Raw genomic sequence first — 19,328 nt, 5'->3', positions numbered from 1 at the left:
GTTATAACGAAAATGGGAGTCAACTTCAAGGACCAAAAAAATTAGCCTATCTATCAAAAGTAATGAAACTAACCCCTGGGAAAGGATTTTGGGAGTTCAAAATTTTGTTTAAAACATTCAATATTTTTTTAAATGCAAATCTACATCTCTCAGGTCTGATTCAAATTTCACCTACATTCTCGGGGTCAGGTGCTGTATCACGTTTGCGGATATTACAGCTAGGTTTTTAATATCAACACACCGGTCAACTCTTCCGATACCATGTTTCTAAGACTCAAGGGCTATCGAACCTAAAGAGTTTCTTTCCATTTCTTTTCCTTGATGTAAAACACACTTCGATTTGATAAAGCCAAAAATCAATCCTATAGTCGCAAACATTTGCTATTTGTTTGTGGCAGATACAACCAGATTCATAATATCACCACACAAGTCTACTTCCAGTGCCATTTTTCTAAGACACAGTACTATCGGATCCAAAATCAAAACCAATTCTATAGGGGTCGAACATTTTTCCTATCCGTTCGTTGCAGCTACGACCATGTCCATAACATTAACCAACAAACTTCCAACAACGCTATCAAAACCAAAGAAACAAGGTTAAAGCTTATCATAAGTGCGTCACGTTATCTTTATCTTGTTGTTGAGCTTTCTTAGTTGCAGCACTCATAACTGCTTGTGCAAGTTCTTGGTTCTTACGCCCTGGTTTCGGTTTTAGGGCGGTAGGCGGAGGTGGTGGCTTGAAGCTTGGAACAGCTTCGCCATGTTGTCCAGGTGTAGGCGGTTTATGAAGACCCAAACCAGAGGGCGGTCGTTCGCACATAATGGGCGTATTGTGAAACATTTTTGTTCTGTCTTTTACACTGCTTCTTGGCATGAATGTGCTAGAGGAGGGCTCACTTTCAGTTTCCGTTTCTTCTTTAATTTTGTTTTCGGCGTTTTGTCCCGCCATGTATTGTTTAGCAGCCGAGGGCGGGAGCGAAGGCGGTAGAATCGGTTGTTTGGTTTGAGAAAAGGCGGTGCTCACTTTGTTTAAAGTGTGCTGAAGTTGCGGGTCGTTGCCGCTGTTTTCCGCATCTGTCTCCGCAATACGGGAACGTCCGTTAGCCCCGAAACGTTCACTTTGTGAGCGGTTTGGAAGCGAGCCTACGCGGCCACCGCTAACACCCGAGCGGTCACTTCCTGAGCGTCGAATGGAAGAGGGCGATGCAGTAACAGGTCTTACGGTTGGGTCGAGTGCCGCAAATACGTTCCCGACGTGTTCACCCGTAGAGCCGACGCTGGATGTTGACGCTGATTTTAGTTGTTGCGTGGCCGGGTTGAACGCTGCGAAAGATTTCGGGTCAGCATTATTCGGGCTCGACGGCGAGCTCTCAGATTCGTTCGGTGATTTAGGTGACGTTAAATGTTCATGGCTTTTCCGTCGTCCAGTCATATTTCCACTAGCTGATACGTCACTGACGGAAGCGGGACGCTCCAGTACTTTAACGTACGGGACGGGTACGAAACCAAATTTGCCGTTGACGCGGGCATCCCACCAGTCTACGTTGGTGCGTGAGAAGACGCGAATGATATCGCCTTTGTTGAAGGACACTTCTTTAGTCGTGCGAGCCGTGTAATTATACAATGCAACAACATCAATGTAGTCATCTGCCTCTGTAAGAAGAAAAAAAAGTTTTGGGTCAAAGGTTTGTTAATAGGGATTGGGTAATCAAGGTAAGGCAATCCTCATTATAGGTTGACGACAAGTGTAAATTTGCTTCAATGACCTGGCCTCTGCAAAAAGTAAAAAAATTAAAAAAGATTTTGGCCATAGGTTTAGTAATAGGGATTGGGTATTCAAGGTAAGGCAATCCTCATTATAGGTTGACGACTAGTGTAAATTTGCTTCAATGACCTGGCCTCTGCAAAAAGAAAGAGAGTCAAAAAAGTTTTTGGTCAAAGGTTTGTTAATAGGGATTGGGTAATCAAGGTAAGGCAATCCTCATTATAGGTTGACGACTAGTGTAAATTTGCTTCAATCACCTGGCCTCTGCAAAAAGAAAGAGAGTCAAAAAAGTTTTTGGTCAAAGGTTTGTTAATAGGGATTGGGTAATTAAGGTAAGGCAATCCTCATTATAGGTTGAAGACAAGTGTAAATTTGCTTCAATGACCTGGCCTCTGCAAAAAGAAAGGAAGTCAAAAAAGTTTTTGGTCAAAGGTTTGTTAATAGGGATTGGGTAATCAAGGTTGGGCAACCCTCATTGGTAAAGATTGAAAACAAGTGTAATTTGCTTGATAGACCAAGCCTAATAAGAACTAACAAAATCGTACGAGAAAGGTGTTTCGCTGTGGATACGCATTTGGAAGTTCAAGACGAAAAGTTTATTTTCAACAGAGATTGAGTCATTAAGTAAAGGCGATTAAAATCATTATGGCCAAAGGTTGGTGCTATTTTGCTTGTACAATCACGTATCAGAGACACCTAGAAATCGAACTACAAAATGTTTTACGCTGCCAATAAAATACAGCTCATAGTTACTAGTTTGAGATAAATGATTGGTTAATCGAGTCAAACTAACGTGTCACGGTCAAGTTTGGAGTTAATAAGTTTGAATAAACGAGTAACACGTTTTTTATATAAGAACATCATCCAAAATTTTTGAAGCCTTGGGATGTTCTGAACTTTTTGAGTCCAGAAATGTTCTTAACATGTTCTTATTTTCGCCATTTTTAGAGTATTTTTGTCTATTTTCCTATGAGATTCGGTGTTCTAGAGTCTGTAAAGCCTTAAAATGTTCTTAACTTGTTCTTAACATTTCAGCTATCGAAGCCTTATGTTCTTATATAGTTTGTTCTTATAAAAAAAACGAGTTATGTCAACAAGGAAGTGCATGTCATAACGTATAAGCAGGATGTACAAAGTATCATTCAAGATCTTTCATAAGGAAAGTAAAAGATTAAAATCCTTAAAAACCACAAAAAGCGTGTAATAAGTCTCGAAAGAACACTTGAAAAAGTATATAAACGCAGATATGGGTGTTACGTGATGATATGGTAACTATATCGGGGTAATATCAGTCTCTATATATTATAATTTGTCCCTTCCATTGTTTTTTGACTAAGTCAGAATTACTCTTCCAGCATGCTACATTAGGAAATTAAAAGATTAAAATCCTTAAAAACCACAAAAAGTGTGTAATAAGTCTCGAAAGAACACTTGAAAAAGTATAAACGCAGATATGGGTGTTACATATTTTTTCTTTTATAAGCATAACGTTTATAAGCATATGCTCAGTTTTTGGTACCTAAACAATGGCTCTATTGTTTGAGAAAAATAGAATGGTAAGCATAATGCAAGCCTGATATAGGGCAGATACTTGCTTATAAAAAAAACATGTTATATGATAATACGATAATTGTTACGGGATAATATCAGTATACAATTCGACCCTTCCATTGTCTGAATTACTCTTCCAGCAAGCTAGACTAGCAAAGAAGAGGATTAAAACCCTTGAAAAACAAAGAAAAAGTGTGCAATATTTCCTGAAATTGTTACGGGATAATATCAGTTTATCAGTAATTAGTCCCTTCCATTGTTTTTTTGTTTATTTTCTACAATGTCTGAATTACTCTTCCAGCAAGCTAGACTAGCAAAGAAGAGGATTAATATCCTTGAAAAACAAAGAAAAAGTGTGTCATGTTTCCTGTAATTGTTACGGGATAATATCAGTTTATCAGTAATTAGTCCCTTCCATTGTTTTTTTGCTTATTTTCTACAATGTCTGAATTACTCTTCCAGCAAGCTAGACTAGCAAAGAAGAGGATTAAAATCCTTGAAAAACAAAGAAAAAGTGTGTAATGTTCCCTGAAAGAAAACTTAAAAAGTACACGTTTTTTATAAGAACATCCAAAGTTTTTGAAGCCTTCGGATGTTTAACTTTTTGAGTTTTAAGCCTGAAAATGTTCTTAACATGCTCTTATTTTCACTATTTTGTGAGTGTAAATTCGGTATTTTAGGGTCTGTAAAGCCTTAAAATGTTCTTAACTTGTTCCTAACATTTTGGCCATCGAAGCCTCATGTTCTTATATAGTTTGTTCTTATAAAAAAAAGTGTACGAAAGTTAAAAGAAAAAGATAAAGATAAAGATAAAGTTTGAGCCTTTGCTAGCTAAGAAGCAAAGTCTTTCTCTATTGCTAAGAAACTAGTCTAAATTTATACTCTGTAAGCTACTAAAACTTGAATCTTACTTTTAAATTAAGAATTATAATCTGTTGCTATAGCTTTCAATTATATGAAAACCCTTGATAGACTATAAAAAAATGAGGGTAATGTAAAAAGGGTTTTAATTCGATTTTGTAGTGTAAATAGAGCTTTATTTGAAAAGAATTGAGTAATTATGAGAATTAAGTTAACCCTTTTGTGGCAAGATTAAGATCTTTATTAGGGGAAGGAGGTATTTGCTGTTGAAAAAGGCCTTTTTATAAAGATCTACAAAAATCTTACGACTGGGTTTTGGTATTTCTCGCATGAGATTCTGAATAAGAAAGCTTAGTGTAGATAGGGTCTTAAGCAGTTTAAAAAAATCTTGTTGTTTTCAAAACAGGGTTTAAAGATAATAGTCACGTTTCATAAAAAAAAATTGGAGTTTCCATTCAAAACATTTCAGGGCTAATAATCTCGTTAGAGGGAGAGCAAAGTAACTTGGTCTCTGTCATCGTTTAACTTTTAAATCAAATCAAAGCTACTGAGAAAGAGATTGTATTCTGAAATACTTCTATTTACTGATATACGAATGTCTTTAGAATTCATAAATTTTTCTATACTAAAAGATATTATAAAATCATAAGAATACATAAAGAATGGGGGAAAATCAGCATAATATTTCAAGTGAATTTCATAATTTATAGCAGACAGTAAAAATTTAAACGCTTAAAGGTAAAAGATGTTGGCTGAAAGACTTCTTCTTTACTCCAAGACGGCTTAAAATTTGCATAGATATTCTAAAATTTCAATAATCAAATATAAAATCAAATTGAGACGAAATGTCTAAATAAATACATCCGAAATCATAAGGCCTTCTTTCAGACTACTCATTACTATATGTAGAATCAATCAATCAATCAATCAATCAATCAATCAATCAATCAATCAATCAATCAATCAATCAAATAATAAAATTTAAAGAAATACAAAAAACATAAATAATTATAATCAGTCGGCTTTTTCGTCATTTTATAATCTTTTAATGACTTCATAATTTTTCGGCAAGTTTAACGCTCCATTTAGGTGCCGTAACGGAAGACGAGTCATATTCCGTAGGCTCCATTTCCTCCAAAAGGTCTAGAGAAAATAAATCATTGAGCAAAGTGCATTTGGAGTACAAAATTGGGACGAGATGGAGTTTTTACAAGCTCTTCTTTGATTTGGTTGGGTGTTAACCAGTAATAAAACAATTTTATTACTTTTTCTAAAGAACTCGTCATTTTTTTTACTTCAAATGACCTTATAAAAACTCCATCTCATCTGAAAAAATTGGGATAAAATGAGAATTCGTATGTGTAATTTACCTATACCTTAAATAAACTTGAAGCGATTTCATCTAACAGGCTATCAGTTAAGTGGTTTCGCTACTAAATTGAGGTCATGGTTGCGCTACTCCCTTGTTGGCACTATTTTGGGAAGTCCTTGATGACGGTATAATGCTTAACAGCTTGATGATTCAAATTGACATGAAATCTCGTATCCATGTTTAAGAACTTTATTTTTCTGACAATTTTTTTAAGATGAGTTTGCGCCGTGATTCTCTGGAGTTTTTTTTCAGGAGTTTATTCTATGCTCTTCTTATTTTCCCAGATCATTCTAAATACTCTCTTCTCGGGATGCGTAAACTAATTGCGATCCTCGTTTTCCAAATATTGTTACCTGCATTACCGCAACGCCGTTAGACATGCAAATGTTTGCGGTTTTGTATCAAAATTGAAAATGGTTTCGCGTGGGAAAACATAGTACATGTGTAAATATCATTTGAAAATGAAGCCTGCAATGCTGATGTGATTTATCTCGAGAAGTGTGTATTTGTTTTTGCGTTATAACCAGAATTGACCAGAGTTATTCTTACAGTTACAAAATTGTTTCAATAAGAAGAAAAAAAACAAAACAAAGAGTAGTATGAGAAGTGGAAACATCTTACCGTCTTCAGAGAGTTCATCTTCGGTTTGAGCTCCATCTTCATCACCATCATCCTTGGTACCTCCATCTGTTTTGTCTTCGAAACCAATCTCGTGAGGCTCGTCAGGGAAAATGCTGTAAAATTCACTGATCAAAATACCTGTAGAGAAAAAAAGGAAATGTCATTCTTAGGAGGATTTTGCCAATAGATATGCTCCAAGTTTCTAGCTATGTCAAGGGTAGAAAACATCAAAAATACTTAACAAAGTCCTAGTCTATTCCTATCCAATCAGAGTGTCAGTGGGAAAACCGTGGTTGTCTGATAAATCCAAGAGCAATTCGACACTTTGAACGATTATAGGTATATTATTGGTGTTTGTTTCAGTAACAAAAAGCTAACCGAATCTTAAGTTTTTAGCTTCTAAGGAAACAGGAGAAGTTGCGATCTTCTCACTCAAGTCTTACGGCAAGATAACTATTTTTAAATGACAAATTTAGTATACCTATGAAAGCGTTTATTTGTCCTTGTGATGTCAGTAAGTTTTCGTTGTCTGGTACACGGAACAAGGTCGGTCCAAACACAACCGCTAGATTATGGGACGTCATTTTGTTGTGTTCGGAGTATTGAGCTATTCTGAAATTGAAAAGAAAAATATTATCAGAATTAAAAAGTAGACTATTAGACATAGCAGTAAATCACATAAGTTGGTGTGAATTTTTGAGTGTCAGCTTTGGCAGATTCTTCCTTGAATCAAAAGCAAGGTATTCGGTAATGATCACTGACCTTTATATAAACTATGGTCTAAATTATATCCAAGTTATATCTACCACCAGCACCAGTGGCGCTCTCCAGGGCTTCCAGGGTTTATATAAAGCTCAGGGGGTTATGAGCACAGAGTTTTGTTTTAAAACTTAAAACTTACAAGTTTAGAAATTTGAGCATATATTTGATAACGTGTAGATTCCATTGTTGAATCTTTTGAAGGATAGATCGTGCCTCAGCTACTTGTTCGTCTGTACGAGTAATACCTATTAAAGAAAGAAAATGAAAAAAATTAGAAATAATGAAAAAAAAAAAATTAAAGAAGGAATCTTCTTTCAAAAAAACAGATAAAAATAGATAAGGTTTTGTTGATAGGGAAACTACAGTCCTGTAAGAGAATATTTTTTTTCGCCTGAAAGAAAAATGAATACTGATTCTGATATTTTAAATTTTCCTTTAAAGGTAATTTTCCTCTAGAAATACAAAGAAGGAGTTGCGATACAATATTCCTTCAAAAATACAATGGAAAGTTGTGCTACAATCATTCTTTCTTTAGATGTCATTTTCCTTCAAAAATACAAAGGAAAGTTGTGATATAATTATTCTTTAGATGTCATTTTCCTTCAAAAATACAAAGAATAGTTGTGATACAATTAACGATTAAGCTGGCCTTAAAAAATTGTTGGTTTGCCGTCACCCGACCCTAGATTTTGGAGGTGGGTCGGTCGGTCGGTCGGATTTTTTTTTATTTTGTCGATTTATGAAATTTTCGTCTATGGAAGGGTTAACAGTTTGTTTACAATTAGGTAATTTTGAATAAAAAACAGAAGTGCTAGCAGGGAATTTACGATTCTTATGCTTGAGACAAACAAAATACGAGTTTTGATTTTTTATGGTTTGAAGTTTTTGAAAGGAAAAAAATCTTCTTTAAAATGGCAATAAAATTTTTTGGGTCGGCAGGTTTCGAGGTAGGGTCGGTCGGGTGACTGCAAACCAACAATTTTTTAAGTCCAGCCTTAGTTGTGATATAATCATTCTTTATAATGCCATTTTCCTTTATAAGTACAAAGAATTGTCTTCATCCATGAAATACTTCAAAAAGACAAATATAAGATATCTAATACAAAACTCATTAGAAAATAAGAAGATTTAATGATACAAAGTTCTGATATTTAACGAAAATCTCATCAAAAATCCCATCAGTTTTTTTAAAATACACAAAGATCTTCGAAAAATTTTCCTCTTCCATTTGAAGGTCGGAGAAAATTTTTAAGGTTCGGATTAAGGAATTTCGCGATACCACGTCACAGATTTTCCTCTTCTTTAGAGCTATGGCGTGGAAAGTCACTAATCCGCCATAGGATCATTAGATGACCATTTATTATCGTGTATCAAAGATAGAGCTATAATAATTATAAGTTGTACTCACAACTAGCTCGTAGGTAATCATTGTTGAATTCGTAAGGGAATAGTGGTTCGGACATTTCACGGAAATACACCCGGAACACCCCTGCAACCGCATTTATGTCTTTCCAATGATTCAGCCCAGAAAGCGGATCCCTTCCTAGAAATGAAAACCAAAGAAAATATTATTTTAGACCAAAATGATAAACACAACAGATTTGGATTGAGTGTAGATTTAAATTCTGGCTATCAACGTAGTGTTTGAAAATACAATAGAATGAACATGAACCAAATGATAATATGACAATTCTCCAAAAAAAAGATCACAGCTGACATGTCCATAAACTATTTGGAAAAAGTAATTCACAATATTCATGAAGTAATGTTTTTCATGGAAAGGCCCCAGTTCTTGCCAGTAGTGGCAAATTATAAGCAATCTTCTCAAGCTTAAATTTGCCACACTACTGTCAAAACCGGGGTGTTTGTACTAGTAATAACATGGTTTGGAGGGTGATTTGGGAATAAAAGTCCCAAGGTGTATTGAAAACATTTCAAAATAGCCTGAACGTAGTGATATGACTCTCAACCAGGAAACTATTACCTTCTTCGAAAGAAGTTTTCATGTCGCTAATTTCCTGTGATGCTCCAGGAACACGAAAAATACCTTGATGCTTTAAACCTGTCAAGAAAGATTTATAAAAATATAGTATGAAATAGATGAGCAGTGCTAAAAAGACACATAGACCTGATGAAGACCTGGACTAAATAGGTCAAACTATTGTTTATTCTAGATCGTATAAGAGCGACCAGGAAAATGTATAATCATTTAAAACATCCTTGTTATCCTAATTATGATACTTGAGAGACATGTGTGATATGAAAGTTAAATTTACTTCACTGGGATATATCTGAATATTAGTGTATCAGACCATTTGTTAGAAATGCAAAGAGCTCTAATATAAATTCTATGCATACTTCAAACCACAACACCTTACCATATTTTGCGATATATTTCGCACAACTTTCGACAATGTCAGGAATTTCACGACCAGTCTCATCAATTTGTTGTTTAAGACCTGTTCCAAATAATTTGATACGTTTCTTACGGTCCGGTATAATACTCCTACGTAGAGAGAAAAAACATGTATAGACTTAACAAGCAGTAAAATTCCAATTAACGAACCCATTACAAGGCGGACACCTCTGATATAAAGGTCACTATGAGGAACAAGTGGCTATTCGTTTCGCAACTTTTAAAGTCTTGACAAAAAGCACAATCAGAACTAATCAACATTAAAATGAATACTTCTCTACCAGCTGACCTTCCTGTTCAGCACTCATGCGGAAACTAAACAGTGTAGGGTTTTTGCTCAACAAATTAAGATTTTCAGAGAGTTTCATGTTCAACTAAAAAAACACATTGGCTGAAAGTCATTTTCAAAAAATATAGAAAGATACTTACAGTCGTGATGGATCAGAAGTAATTTCACCAAGTGCTTTTGTTAATAAGTCGTATTTCGATTGTTCCCCTGTTCTCATCATCTCACTCATTATACTTTCACGGAATTTCTACAAAACAAAGAAAGGAGAAGTAATATACAAACAAACTTGTTAAAGAAAATATATAACATCATTTTCCTTTAAGAATACACACAAATAATTAACCTAGTGAGAGCTCTGACATGATATTAAGTGTGGAAAATCTCTTAGATAGTTCAAACATCAGCAAATTTGTTTAAGAAACATGTAATATTTTCCTTCAAGAATACACAAATTATACTGGCCTGGTAAAACACTGACAAGATAGGTGCTTTTCATTTTCAGAAGAGGAAACATATTTAAGCAAGTTTGTTTCACAAACATGTAATATTTTCCTTAAAGAATACACAAATCATACTGAAAGCTCTAACAAAATGGATGTCTTTAATAATCTTAGAAATGGAAACATAGGTTTGTTTCAGAAACATGCAATATTTTCCTTCAAGAATACACAAATTGTACTGGCCTGGAAAAAGCTCTAACAAAATAAATGTCTTTAATCTTTTTAGAAAGGGAAACATGGTTTGTTTCAGAAACATGCAATTTTTTTCCTTTAAAATATACACAAATTATACCGGCCTGGTGAAAACACTAACACAACAGATGCTATAAATTTTCAGATAGAGAAACATAAGCTAGATTGTTAAATAAAACATATAATATTTTCCTTCAAAAATACAGAGATTATACTGAACTGACGAAAGCTCTAACGAGATATATCGATGTTATTCATTTTCAGAAAAAGAAACATAACCCAGATTGTTTCAGAAACATGCAATATTTTCCTTCAAAAATACACATATTATACTGGCCTGGTGAAAGCACTTCTCACAAGATAAAGGTAAGTAATATTTCAGTTAGGAGACTCAGTTATTTGGTAAAGCCAATTTCTCAATGATGCCAAAGGTTTCGTAGTGCAAAACCTCTGTTGCAAAAAGTAGTGCAAAACTGTCAAGCCATTCTGAAAATGTTTGTAATTTGAGTAATTTTCAATTTTCAGTTCTGTCAAACTAAAAAAGGTTCTCTTACCGATAGTAGAGATGTCTCCCATTCTTCCTTTTCTTGTTTCAGTTGTGAGGGAGGAGTGGTTTGTAGTTGACTATCAGTTGGTGATTTGGTTTGCGCGCCACTGACAGGTAACATGTCCATGTGGTAGAAACCGTTCATGTCTGAATCATATTTCTTGTAGGTCGTCTCCAGACCCTTTTTACGTTTTTCCATTGAAACTTGAAGCTAGAAATAGAGAAATTCAACAGCATTTCAGCCTTAGCATTAGATTGAAGGAGAAGCTATGGTTGAGATACTATAGGTATGTGACAACTTTGGAAAGACTCTTATGAAAAATTTTCTTCATGTTGACGATTATCCTGTATTTGGAATCCAAATGTCCCTAACTTTATTCTCTTCCTCAACTCTCAAAACTCCCAAGGAACCAAACATTTTGTTCCAGTTGAAGCAAATTGCCTTTGAAAATCATTATTGATTTGTTGTTGTGAAAGTTCATCAGAGTAGCCTTCTCTTATCAGATAAAATTCCTTGGCAAACAAAATGTCGACAAATGTAATACAAAGCTACATGATACAGCATGATGAGTCAATCTAAAGCTAAATGATTTTTTTTAATACAGATAGTAGAAACTCACATCGTGAAGTTCCATTTGCAATTGTTTTAATGATTCTTGTATCTTGTGATATTCATGCCGCAGTTCTGATTCAATATCACGGTCAGCTGTAATTGTGTGTGTCTGAAAAGAGAAATTTGTCCGAGACTGGCTAAAATTCTGAATGTTCTTGGCTAAATAGCCTCAACTTTTAAAATATAAAAAAAGAGTAATTCAAGAAGGATTATGTATTTAGCATCCATTTCTCAATCACCTTGTGCTTATTTTCAGGACAAAAGATAAGGAATGTAAATTTCAATAATCCATGTTTACTACTTTTTAAACCCTTGAATTGTCTGATATTCAGTCATTTATTCATTCATTTCAGCCATTCAACAGATTGTTCCGATTAATTTTATTTTTTGGTGTTTTTAAAGCTTCATTTTCCTCATAATGATGCTACTGTAGGAAGAAAAAGAGTTTACTATGATATATTCACTATAAAATATTTGTTACCTCATCTTCAGCATGCGGTAGGAATGTGAATTTGACTTGCGGTAAGAAAGTGGAATGATTGTCTTCTAAAAACATCTTAATATCACTATGACAATCCATTATCGAAATTGTGTGCGCTAAGGAGTTTGCTGATTGGATGTTTGCGTTTGACATTCGAATCTCCGCTCCGATGAACGATTGTAGTGTTGATGAGAAGGAACTATGGAAGTTATGGTCATATTTGCCGATCATGTCGGTGAGATCGTTATTGTAATATTTATGGATGATTGAGGATACTGATTCAGCGCCAAGAATGAATGCATTCCGTGCTCGAGCAGCTTTTAGTTTGCACTCTACAAATCGTGCCCTTCTCTGTATAACAAAATAGAGGAATTATTATAAGAGAAAATTGAATCAAATAAATACCATATAAACGCAATTTTTAATGTAATGTCATCTTGTCATATTCAGGATAATGCCTTAACTTATAATGCCAAATAATAGCAAGTCAATAGAAACTGTAACCAATAAAAATCCTACCTTCTCTACTGTTTTTTCCATGTTTTTCATTTTCTTTTCATTTCCTTTCTTCATAGGAGAATCGAGTACTTTTTGATGGTCGCTCTCAGAAGCTCTGTATTTCCCTTCAGATATGATGTATTCTGCGTGTTTTGTGTAATAATGTTTCATGTCCTGTTTGAAAGGAAAAAAATCTTCTGTAAAAATAATATGAAACAGGAAAAAATGGCGTTTTTAAAAAATTCCATTCTGAATCATTACTGTAATGTTTTTATCAGAGATATTGGGAACAAATTGAAAGATCTCAAAAACTTTAATGAAGGATACAACTGGAAAAAAGTTTAGGTTTTTGTAAGCATAGTTTCTACCCTCCCCCCTACATTTAGGGGGGGGGGGGGGGGGGGGTCTTCTTGGGTTTTGATGAACCAAAAGCAAGGGGGGGGGGGGTAAAGGTTAAAAGTATGACTTTCCTAAGGAAGGGTTGCCAGTTAAGGGGGGATCTTCTTACCTAAGGGGGGTCTTCTTAGATAAGATCTTAGATCTTCCTTGAATATGCGAAATTTTTCATTTTTTCCTAAGGGAGGGCACTAAGGGGGGGGGGGGGGGGGAAAGGGAATAAGGGGGGGGGGGGGGGGTTCCTCTTACCTAAGGGGGGTCTTGACTCCTCTAGAAACTAAGTAAGTTTGGTAAGTTCAATAGCTTAAAAGGAACAACTTTCGATGTAAAGAATTTTTGATCAATTTTGTAAAAGTAATCGCAATAATTTCTTTAGCATTATATGGTTGTCCACCAAATTTAATTACTTCTGTTTACTATAGTCTTCTGTTTACTATAGTCTTCATTTCCCTATTTCCCCCTTTTTTTAGCTAAAAAAAGGGGGAAAGTAAAAGTAAAAAAAAGTAAAAAAAAAACTATTCAAAAAATTAAACCCCAATCAAATTGTTCTTCAATCCATCAACATCCAAGCACTTTTTTACCACCGTTATTCGGCGGCAAAAAATCACTTTTAAATTGAGTTTTCAAACTCAATTTTAGAGGGCAAAAGTTTTCTTCATAAGCCAACCATGGTGGGTGATATTCAAAACCACCGCATTGAAACTCAATTTTTCGACTAAAATGGTTGTAAGGAAAAGTGCTTGGAAAATACCCTGATCAAAAATTGCCAAATAGATGTTGATCCTTTCACCAAAATGTCTTCTCTTAAAGTAACATTTTATGAACACTTACTGCCTGCAGTTGTGAAACCAATTGATTTACTTCTCCCTGAAGGGTTACTTGAGTCTCTTTGACCTTTGAAATAAAATGGAAAAAATACTGAAAAAAGTGATTTTGTACTTTCAAAGAATGTTTTAAAAAGATCTTAAGATCAGTGGTCAAAGCAATATTTTCGTCTGAAACGGAAAATGGATTTTACACAGTACAAACTATCACATATTCTTGAAATTTTGGTCAATTATGCAGGATTTTGAGACGGAAAAGTCTCTCTATATACTTCTCTGAGACGGAAATCCGTCTGAGACGGAAGAACTTTTAACACTGTAAGATAGAGATTTTGAATAAAGCTTTGCGTTAAGACGAAGAACTATATGCTTAGTTTTAGAATAACAAGTGGTTCAGAGTGGTTCTACAAAAAAAACAATGTAAACAAAATTAATATGTTTAAAAATTGCTCTACTTGTGCAATACTCTAAAGGCTTGGAAAAATATCAGGGAAAAATCTCTGAAGTCGTAAAATATTTCTCGTATTGCACTTAAAGTCATTGAATAACTAAAAGCCTGCTTGAAATATTTTTACTGATTTTGTGAGTTTCCTAAACAGGAGTAAAAAAATTTTTACCTTTCTAGCAATTCTTTGAACATCATCTGAAATATCAACCAGACGTTGACAAATATTTTTGTTGAAAATTTCACTCAGCGTTGTAGCAGTCTTTGCCTTGAATTTTGTATCAATCAGGAGTTTGTGCCATAAATTCACAAAGGAAGCTCTGTCTTTCCTAAAGAATGAATGAGAAAAGAACTTGCAGCATAGCTTTAACTCGTTATACCTATCATCAACTTTTGATTACTTTCAGCAAAATTTATGGATGCTGCTCAAATCAGAAATAAATTGTACACAGCAGAGGTAAGTATTCTGTTTTCTATTTTGGTGTAACTGCTCAATGCAAAGATTTTAATTATTTGATTGAAAATTTATATAATATCTTTTGATTGGATGATGTTTAGAGGAACTTACTTTGCTAAGCCATAATTACTTCGTTGTTTTTGAAATCTCTCTGTAAATCTATCACATAAACGATCCATACTTTTCCCATACTCAAGGTCAATTTCAGCTCTTCGTTTGAAAAATTCTTGCAAATCGTTGACCAGTAGTGTTTTATTTTCTGTACGAGAATCCAATACCCTTTGTTGATCTCCAAGCTGTTTACCAAAATCTGGAGAGAAAAAAATAATGATTTTTATCATCACCAAATCTGCCTGAAAAGCTAAGTGCCCGTTTGGTAACGGTTTCATAATTTGTTTGCTTGGAACCATAAACATAAAGATGACGGCTGTAAATCAAAACAGCCACACTTGAAAAATCAAAATTGGATGGGAAACTGGGCGCTGGGGTAAGAAAATTCAATAGTTTGATGAAATATTTTGAAGGATTCAATTTGGAAACAGCTAGGTACCCCAAATGAATAGGTAACCCCATAGAAAACCATATTCTCAAAAAGTGTTTCTAAGTCTCATTTTCATTAACCTAATAAAATTGCAATTACATCATTATTTCGTTTGAATTAAAAGCTGCAAAAAGATTTGCATTTTCAAATAAGACTGAAAAGATGGGCCTCAATGTACTAACTAAAAATTGTATGGTGCATGGGTTTTAGATGTCTAGACCACAAGATATCTAGGTTTAAAGTTTTGCTGGCCATCCTTTGAGGCATATTCTTTGAGCCTGATTTGAAAATGCAAATCTTACCAGGTAGCTGATGATGTCACCAAGAAATGTGACAGATTTTGGGCCATTTCTGACCATTAAAGAGGGTTTAATTGACAAAATTTCAACAACGACCCTATTTTTGTTATCTACTTTTCATGTTCTTTCAGATAAAAAATTTATTTTTGCAGGGGTTTGTACTCAAATTGACGTTAAGTTATCATAATGTGGCTCAAAAAGGTTTAAAAAATTTTTGATTCAATTACGTTTTTTTCTGGTGGTTGTAGGACCTAAAAGGAACATCTCTGACGAATTTAGTTCATATACTATTTTTGCAAGGTAAGGCTCTTTTTGAATAAACTTTGATTGCATACATGATCAAAGATTAGTATTTAGAAGGTTTCTGGATGGATGGTGTTTAATGTTAGTCTTATCATAAATATCATTTATAACATACAGAACCAAAAAGAAGTATTTATTTTGCAGATGAGGAGGTACATGAGCAATTTCATTTTGCAAGGGAGAAACCTCATTGTTGTATGTGTCATAGACAAAATGAAAGAATAAAATAGCAGAGGTTACAATAGAGAGAGGGGGAAGGAAAAGCTCCCATTGTAAAGGAAAAGTTTACAAAATATGGTTCAATTGTTTTCAAAACTGTTACAATGAAACACAAGTTTCTTATAATACTAATGATATACATGCAAAAGATGTTTTTTAAATATTCATAGAAACATTTCCTTTTTATCAATATATTCATTTTAGAATTCAATTCTACAATGGAATAGACACTTCAGTTCCTTATAAGGTAAAAAAGACTTTTTCTTATATTGAATAGCTAATGAGGACCATTTTCTTCCCTCTCTTTTGATGTGAAATATATCTATTGATTATAGAAGATAATATAATATTCAATACATAAGAATGGGAAGTACTCTTTGTCTCAAAGAATAAAAATACACACTATGAAGAATTCTAGTTGATTGCACATTTTAAAATTGGATGGCCATGCTCCCCCTTTTATGACTTAAATATCATAATCTATGTGGGAAAAGACATGATTAAATTAATAAAATGATTACTCTGTGGTGATTATATACACCAAAACTACAAGCTTAGGCCTAGAATACCTCATTTCTCTTTCGTTTAGAGGGTAAAACTTTTTCACTTTGAGATATAAAGCTCTTGATTTTCCTATTGGAATAATGGAATAAAAAACAGAATAATGAAGTGAAATTTCAATAAATCAGAAATATACTAAAATTTACAAAGAAACCATGTATTTTTATGAGGAGTAAGTAAGTATCATCAAAGAACACTACAAAAAACAAGTGACAATATGCACTAAATCAAAGGAAGCATACCGTCTAAAATAGTCAGCCATAATACAAATCAACACATGAAAATGTGAACACACTTTCAACGGTCAAAACCACAAAAAACTTGCACATGGAATGAGTTACTAAGTAAATACATCCCCACAATGTAATGATACTGATGCAACATCTTTCTAAATTTTGCAAAGCGGAAAACGATAAATGATGCTAATTTGGTGATGAAAGTGTGAGGACTTCTGACGAACTTGTTACTAATATTTTGATAAATATGATGAAACAACTTAATCTAATTGCAGCGAATTCAATTAAACTTGCATAAACGCAGCCGTGCCAGAATCAGCCCCAACCAACCAAATTTTGTCATTCAATTCCTGAGACAGGAGCTTTGATTTATTAGGTCTTGATTATAGTTCCCCACATGTAAATTATGGGCCTTTGTTTGAGGTCTGACAAATTTTCCGGATAATAGCCTATCCGGCTGTGCACGGATCTAGGTGGGTGCCTTCTCCCCCATAGATCTTTTCTTGGGAAGTTTTTCTTAAAATTAGTTTCGAAAGTTTCATTCATTGAGCCCAAAATTTGGGTAATATTTCTTAGTTTTTGAATATGTTAATTTCATTGAAAAGCCCTTTAGAAGTTTTTTAGTAATTTTTTTTGCTTATGAGTCAAGCAAATGATTGAGCATTTTTGCAGCATTAAATCTTCCATACACATTTCCAGACTGTGTCAATTGAACAAGTTCGAACGAAAATCGTGATTGAACCAATCAAATTTAATCGAATGCAATTGAATAATTGCGATTTAATTGTCGAACACAATCAAATCTCAATCAAACGGCCGGATCCTGGGTAATATTCAACCGTGTCTGTTCTTTCGCGGAAAATTGTGAGATCTGTTTCGGCACTTGGTAACTTTGACATGTCAATCAATCGCACACTGTGGAAAAAAGTCTCTTAGGGAAAACAACACAAAAGTCAAAACAAAAAAATGGCGTCAAGATGTGAGCAGCCTGTGTGTGTGATTATAAATTACTTCTTCAAACTATGTAGCTACTTTTAAAATGCTTTAAAAATACATTAAGTTGTGATTATGGGATGGTAAAAGTTTGATTGATAAACTTTAAAGTCTGAAAACAAATTTGTTGTCAAAGTGATTTAACAGGAAGTGAAAATACAAGTCAGATATTAATAATCCCATATTTTGACCAATTGTCCCAAGTTAGAGCCGTTGACGGTACGATTTATGATAATGTTTGATAAGATTGGCTGCAATTAAATTAGCCCAATCCACTACTAGAGCTTTAGAGGTTTAGCGTTAACAGTCGCCAATACGCCATTGGAAAATCAGATAAGAGCGGCCAATACAGCATGACAATGAGATGAGAGTGATTATGCAAGCAAATGCAATTGAATCAATTGAACGTCATCATTTGATTCGGTGTTCGATTCGTTTGATTGACACTGTCTGGGCATTCAGCAGCGGGACGCTAGTGTGACTAACTGCTAGATCTTAATCAGACAAAATATTTACTACCAATGGACCGTCAGGATTTGAAAATGTTTTAAGATGCAAATCCAATGTATTATTGATACTGTAGATAAGAGCGACCACGAAAATTATACCCTCAGAATTTGAGCCCATCATGCAACACAAGATTATTATACCAAACTTTAAAGGTATATATATGCACCAAATCAAATGTTAGTCTAGATTTCTTAGGCTGTATAAACATTATTTATCAGAAGCTAACTTAGCAAAATTTATAAACAATAGACAATAGAGCAAAATAGTTACCTCTGACAGATGCATCAAAATCCATCAAAATTTGTTTATCTTTACGGTTCAATGCAGAAGCCATGGTTGTAATTTAGTGAAGACTTGTGATACGCTTTATTGATTGTTTGGATTATAAGTTCTTGGTATTCAAATCTACCCACAAACAGGGGTATGTAGTAAAAAATAAACCAAAATAAAAGGTTTTTTGTAAACGAAACTCATAAAAAGTAATTTGTCTCAAGTCATAGTAGCACAATCATTATTTAGCAATCTCTAATGACGATCAATGAGAATGCCAGCTTTCAAACAACCCAATTATGTTATCAACAAAGCATAATATTTTTCTTGGTAAACTCCTTTCTGTGTAAATAAAGTTAGCAATTGGCAGCCATTTTGATTCTCAGACCTTGGCCTTCCTTTCCTTTCTGTGTGTATCGCCCGTCTCAAAACATAACTTTTGATTTTGCTATTGTTTTTCGAGCACGGCTTTACATCATAATACAACTTCGTGCCGAGTCCTTTATCAAAAAAAATCATAATAAAAATAAAAAATATACACAATTACATAATTCTAGTACTTATTTTAGATGAAGATGATCAACAAAATAATGCTAAAGAGAGAGAAATGAAAAAACTTAGAGAAACAGGAGAATTTCGAAGGTGTGTTCGAATATAAAAACAATAAGGTTCTACCGAGACTTGAACTCGGATCGCCAGATTCAGAGTCTGGAGTGCTAACCATTACACCATAGAACCCTTACTTACACCGGGGCCAAAGCTTGGTATCACCATTTAAAAAAAAATTCAAATGAGCACGATATGGG

The 19,328-nt window shown here is 34.1% G+C and overlaps 1 protein-coding gene and 1 non-coding gene across 2 annotated transcripts; both read right to left on the bottom strand.

Annotated features, from left to right (window-relative positions):
- Window positions 1-201: 201 nt before the first annotated feature.
- LOC136823041 (SLIT-ROBO Rho GTPase-activating protein 3-like) lies at window positions 202-18,956 on the bottom strand. The gene is made up of 16 exons (XM_067079338.1): window positions 18,523-18,956; window positions 14,702-14,900; window positions 14,306-14,462; window positions 13,696-13,758; window positions 12,490-12,642; window positions 11,971-12,321; window positions 11,497-11,598; window positions 10,884-11,087; window positions 9,778-9,884; window positions 9,311-9,438; window positions 8,917-8,994; window positions 8,341-8,475; window positions 7,072-7,177; window positions 6,652-6,782; window positions 6,171-6,308; window positions 202-1,653 (listed from the first exon to the last, which is right to left on the bottom strand). The coding sequence occupies exons 1-16, from the start codon at window positions 18,584-18,586 to the stop codon at window positions 608-610; spliced, it is 3,162 nt and encodes a 1,053-aa protein (XP_066935439.1). The 5' UTR covers window positions 18,587-18,956; the 3' UTR covers window positions 202-607.
- A 232-nt stretch (window positions 18,957-19,188) lies between these two features.
- Trnaq-cug (transfer RNA glutamine (anticodon CUG)) lies at window positions 19,189-19,260 on the bottom strand. Its single transcript has one exon. It is a non-coding gene; the product is annotated as a tRNA-Gln (tRNA).
- Between the last annotated feature and the right edge of the window lie 68 nt (window positions 19,261-19,328).

This window comes from Clytia hemisphaerica, unplaced genomic scaffold (assembly GCF_902728285.1).
Source record: "Clytia hemisphaerica strain Z4C2 unplaced genomic scaffold, Clytia hemisphaerica genome assembly, whole genome shotgun sequence".
Taxonomy (NCBI): domain Eukaryota; kingdom Metazoa; phylum Cnidaria; class Hydrozoa; order Leptothecata; family Clytiidae; genus Clytia; species Clytia hemisphaerica.
This window is presented reverse-complemented; position numbering and strand designations above follow the sequence as displayed.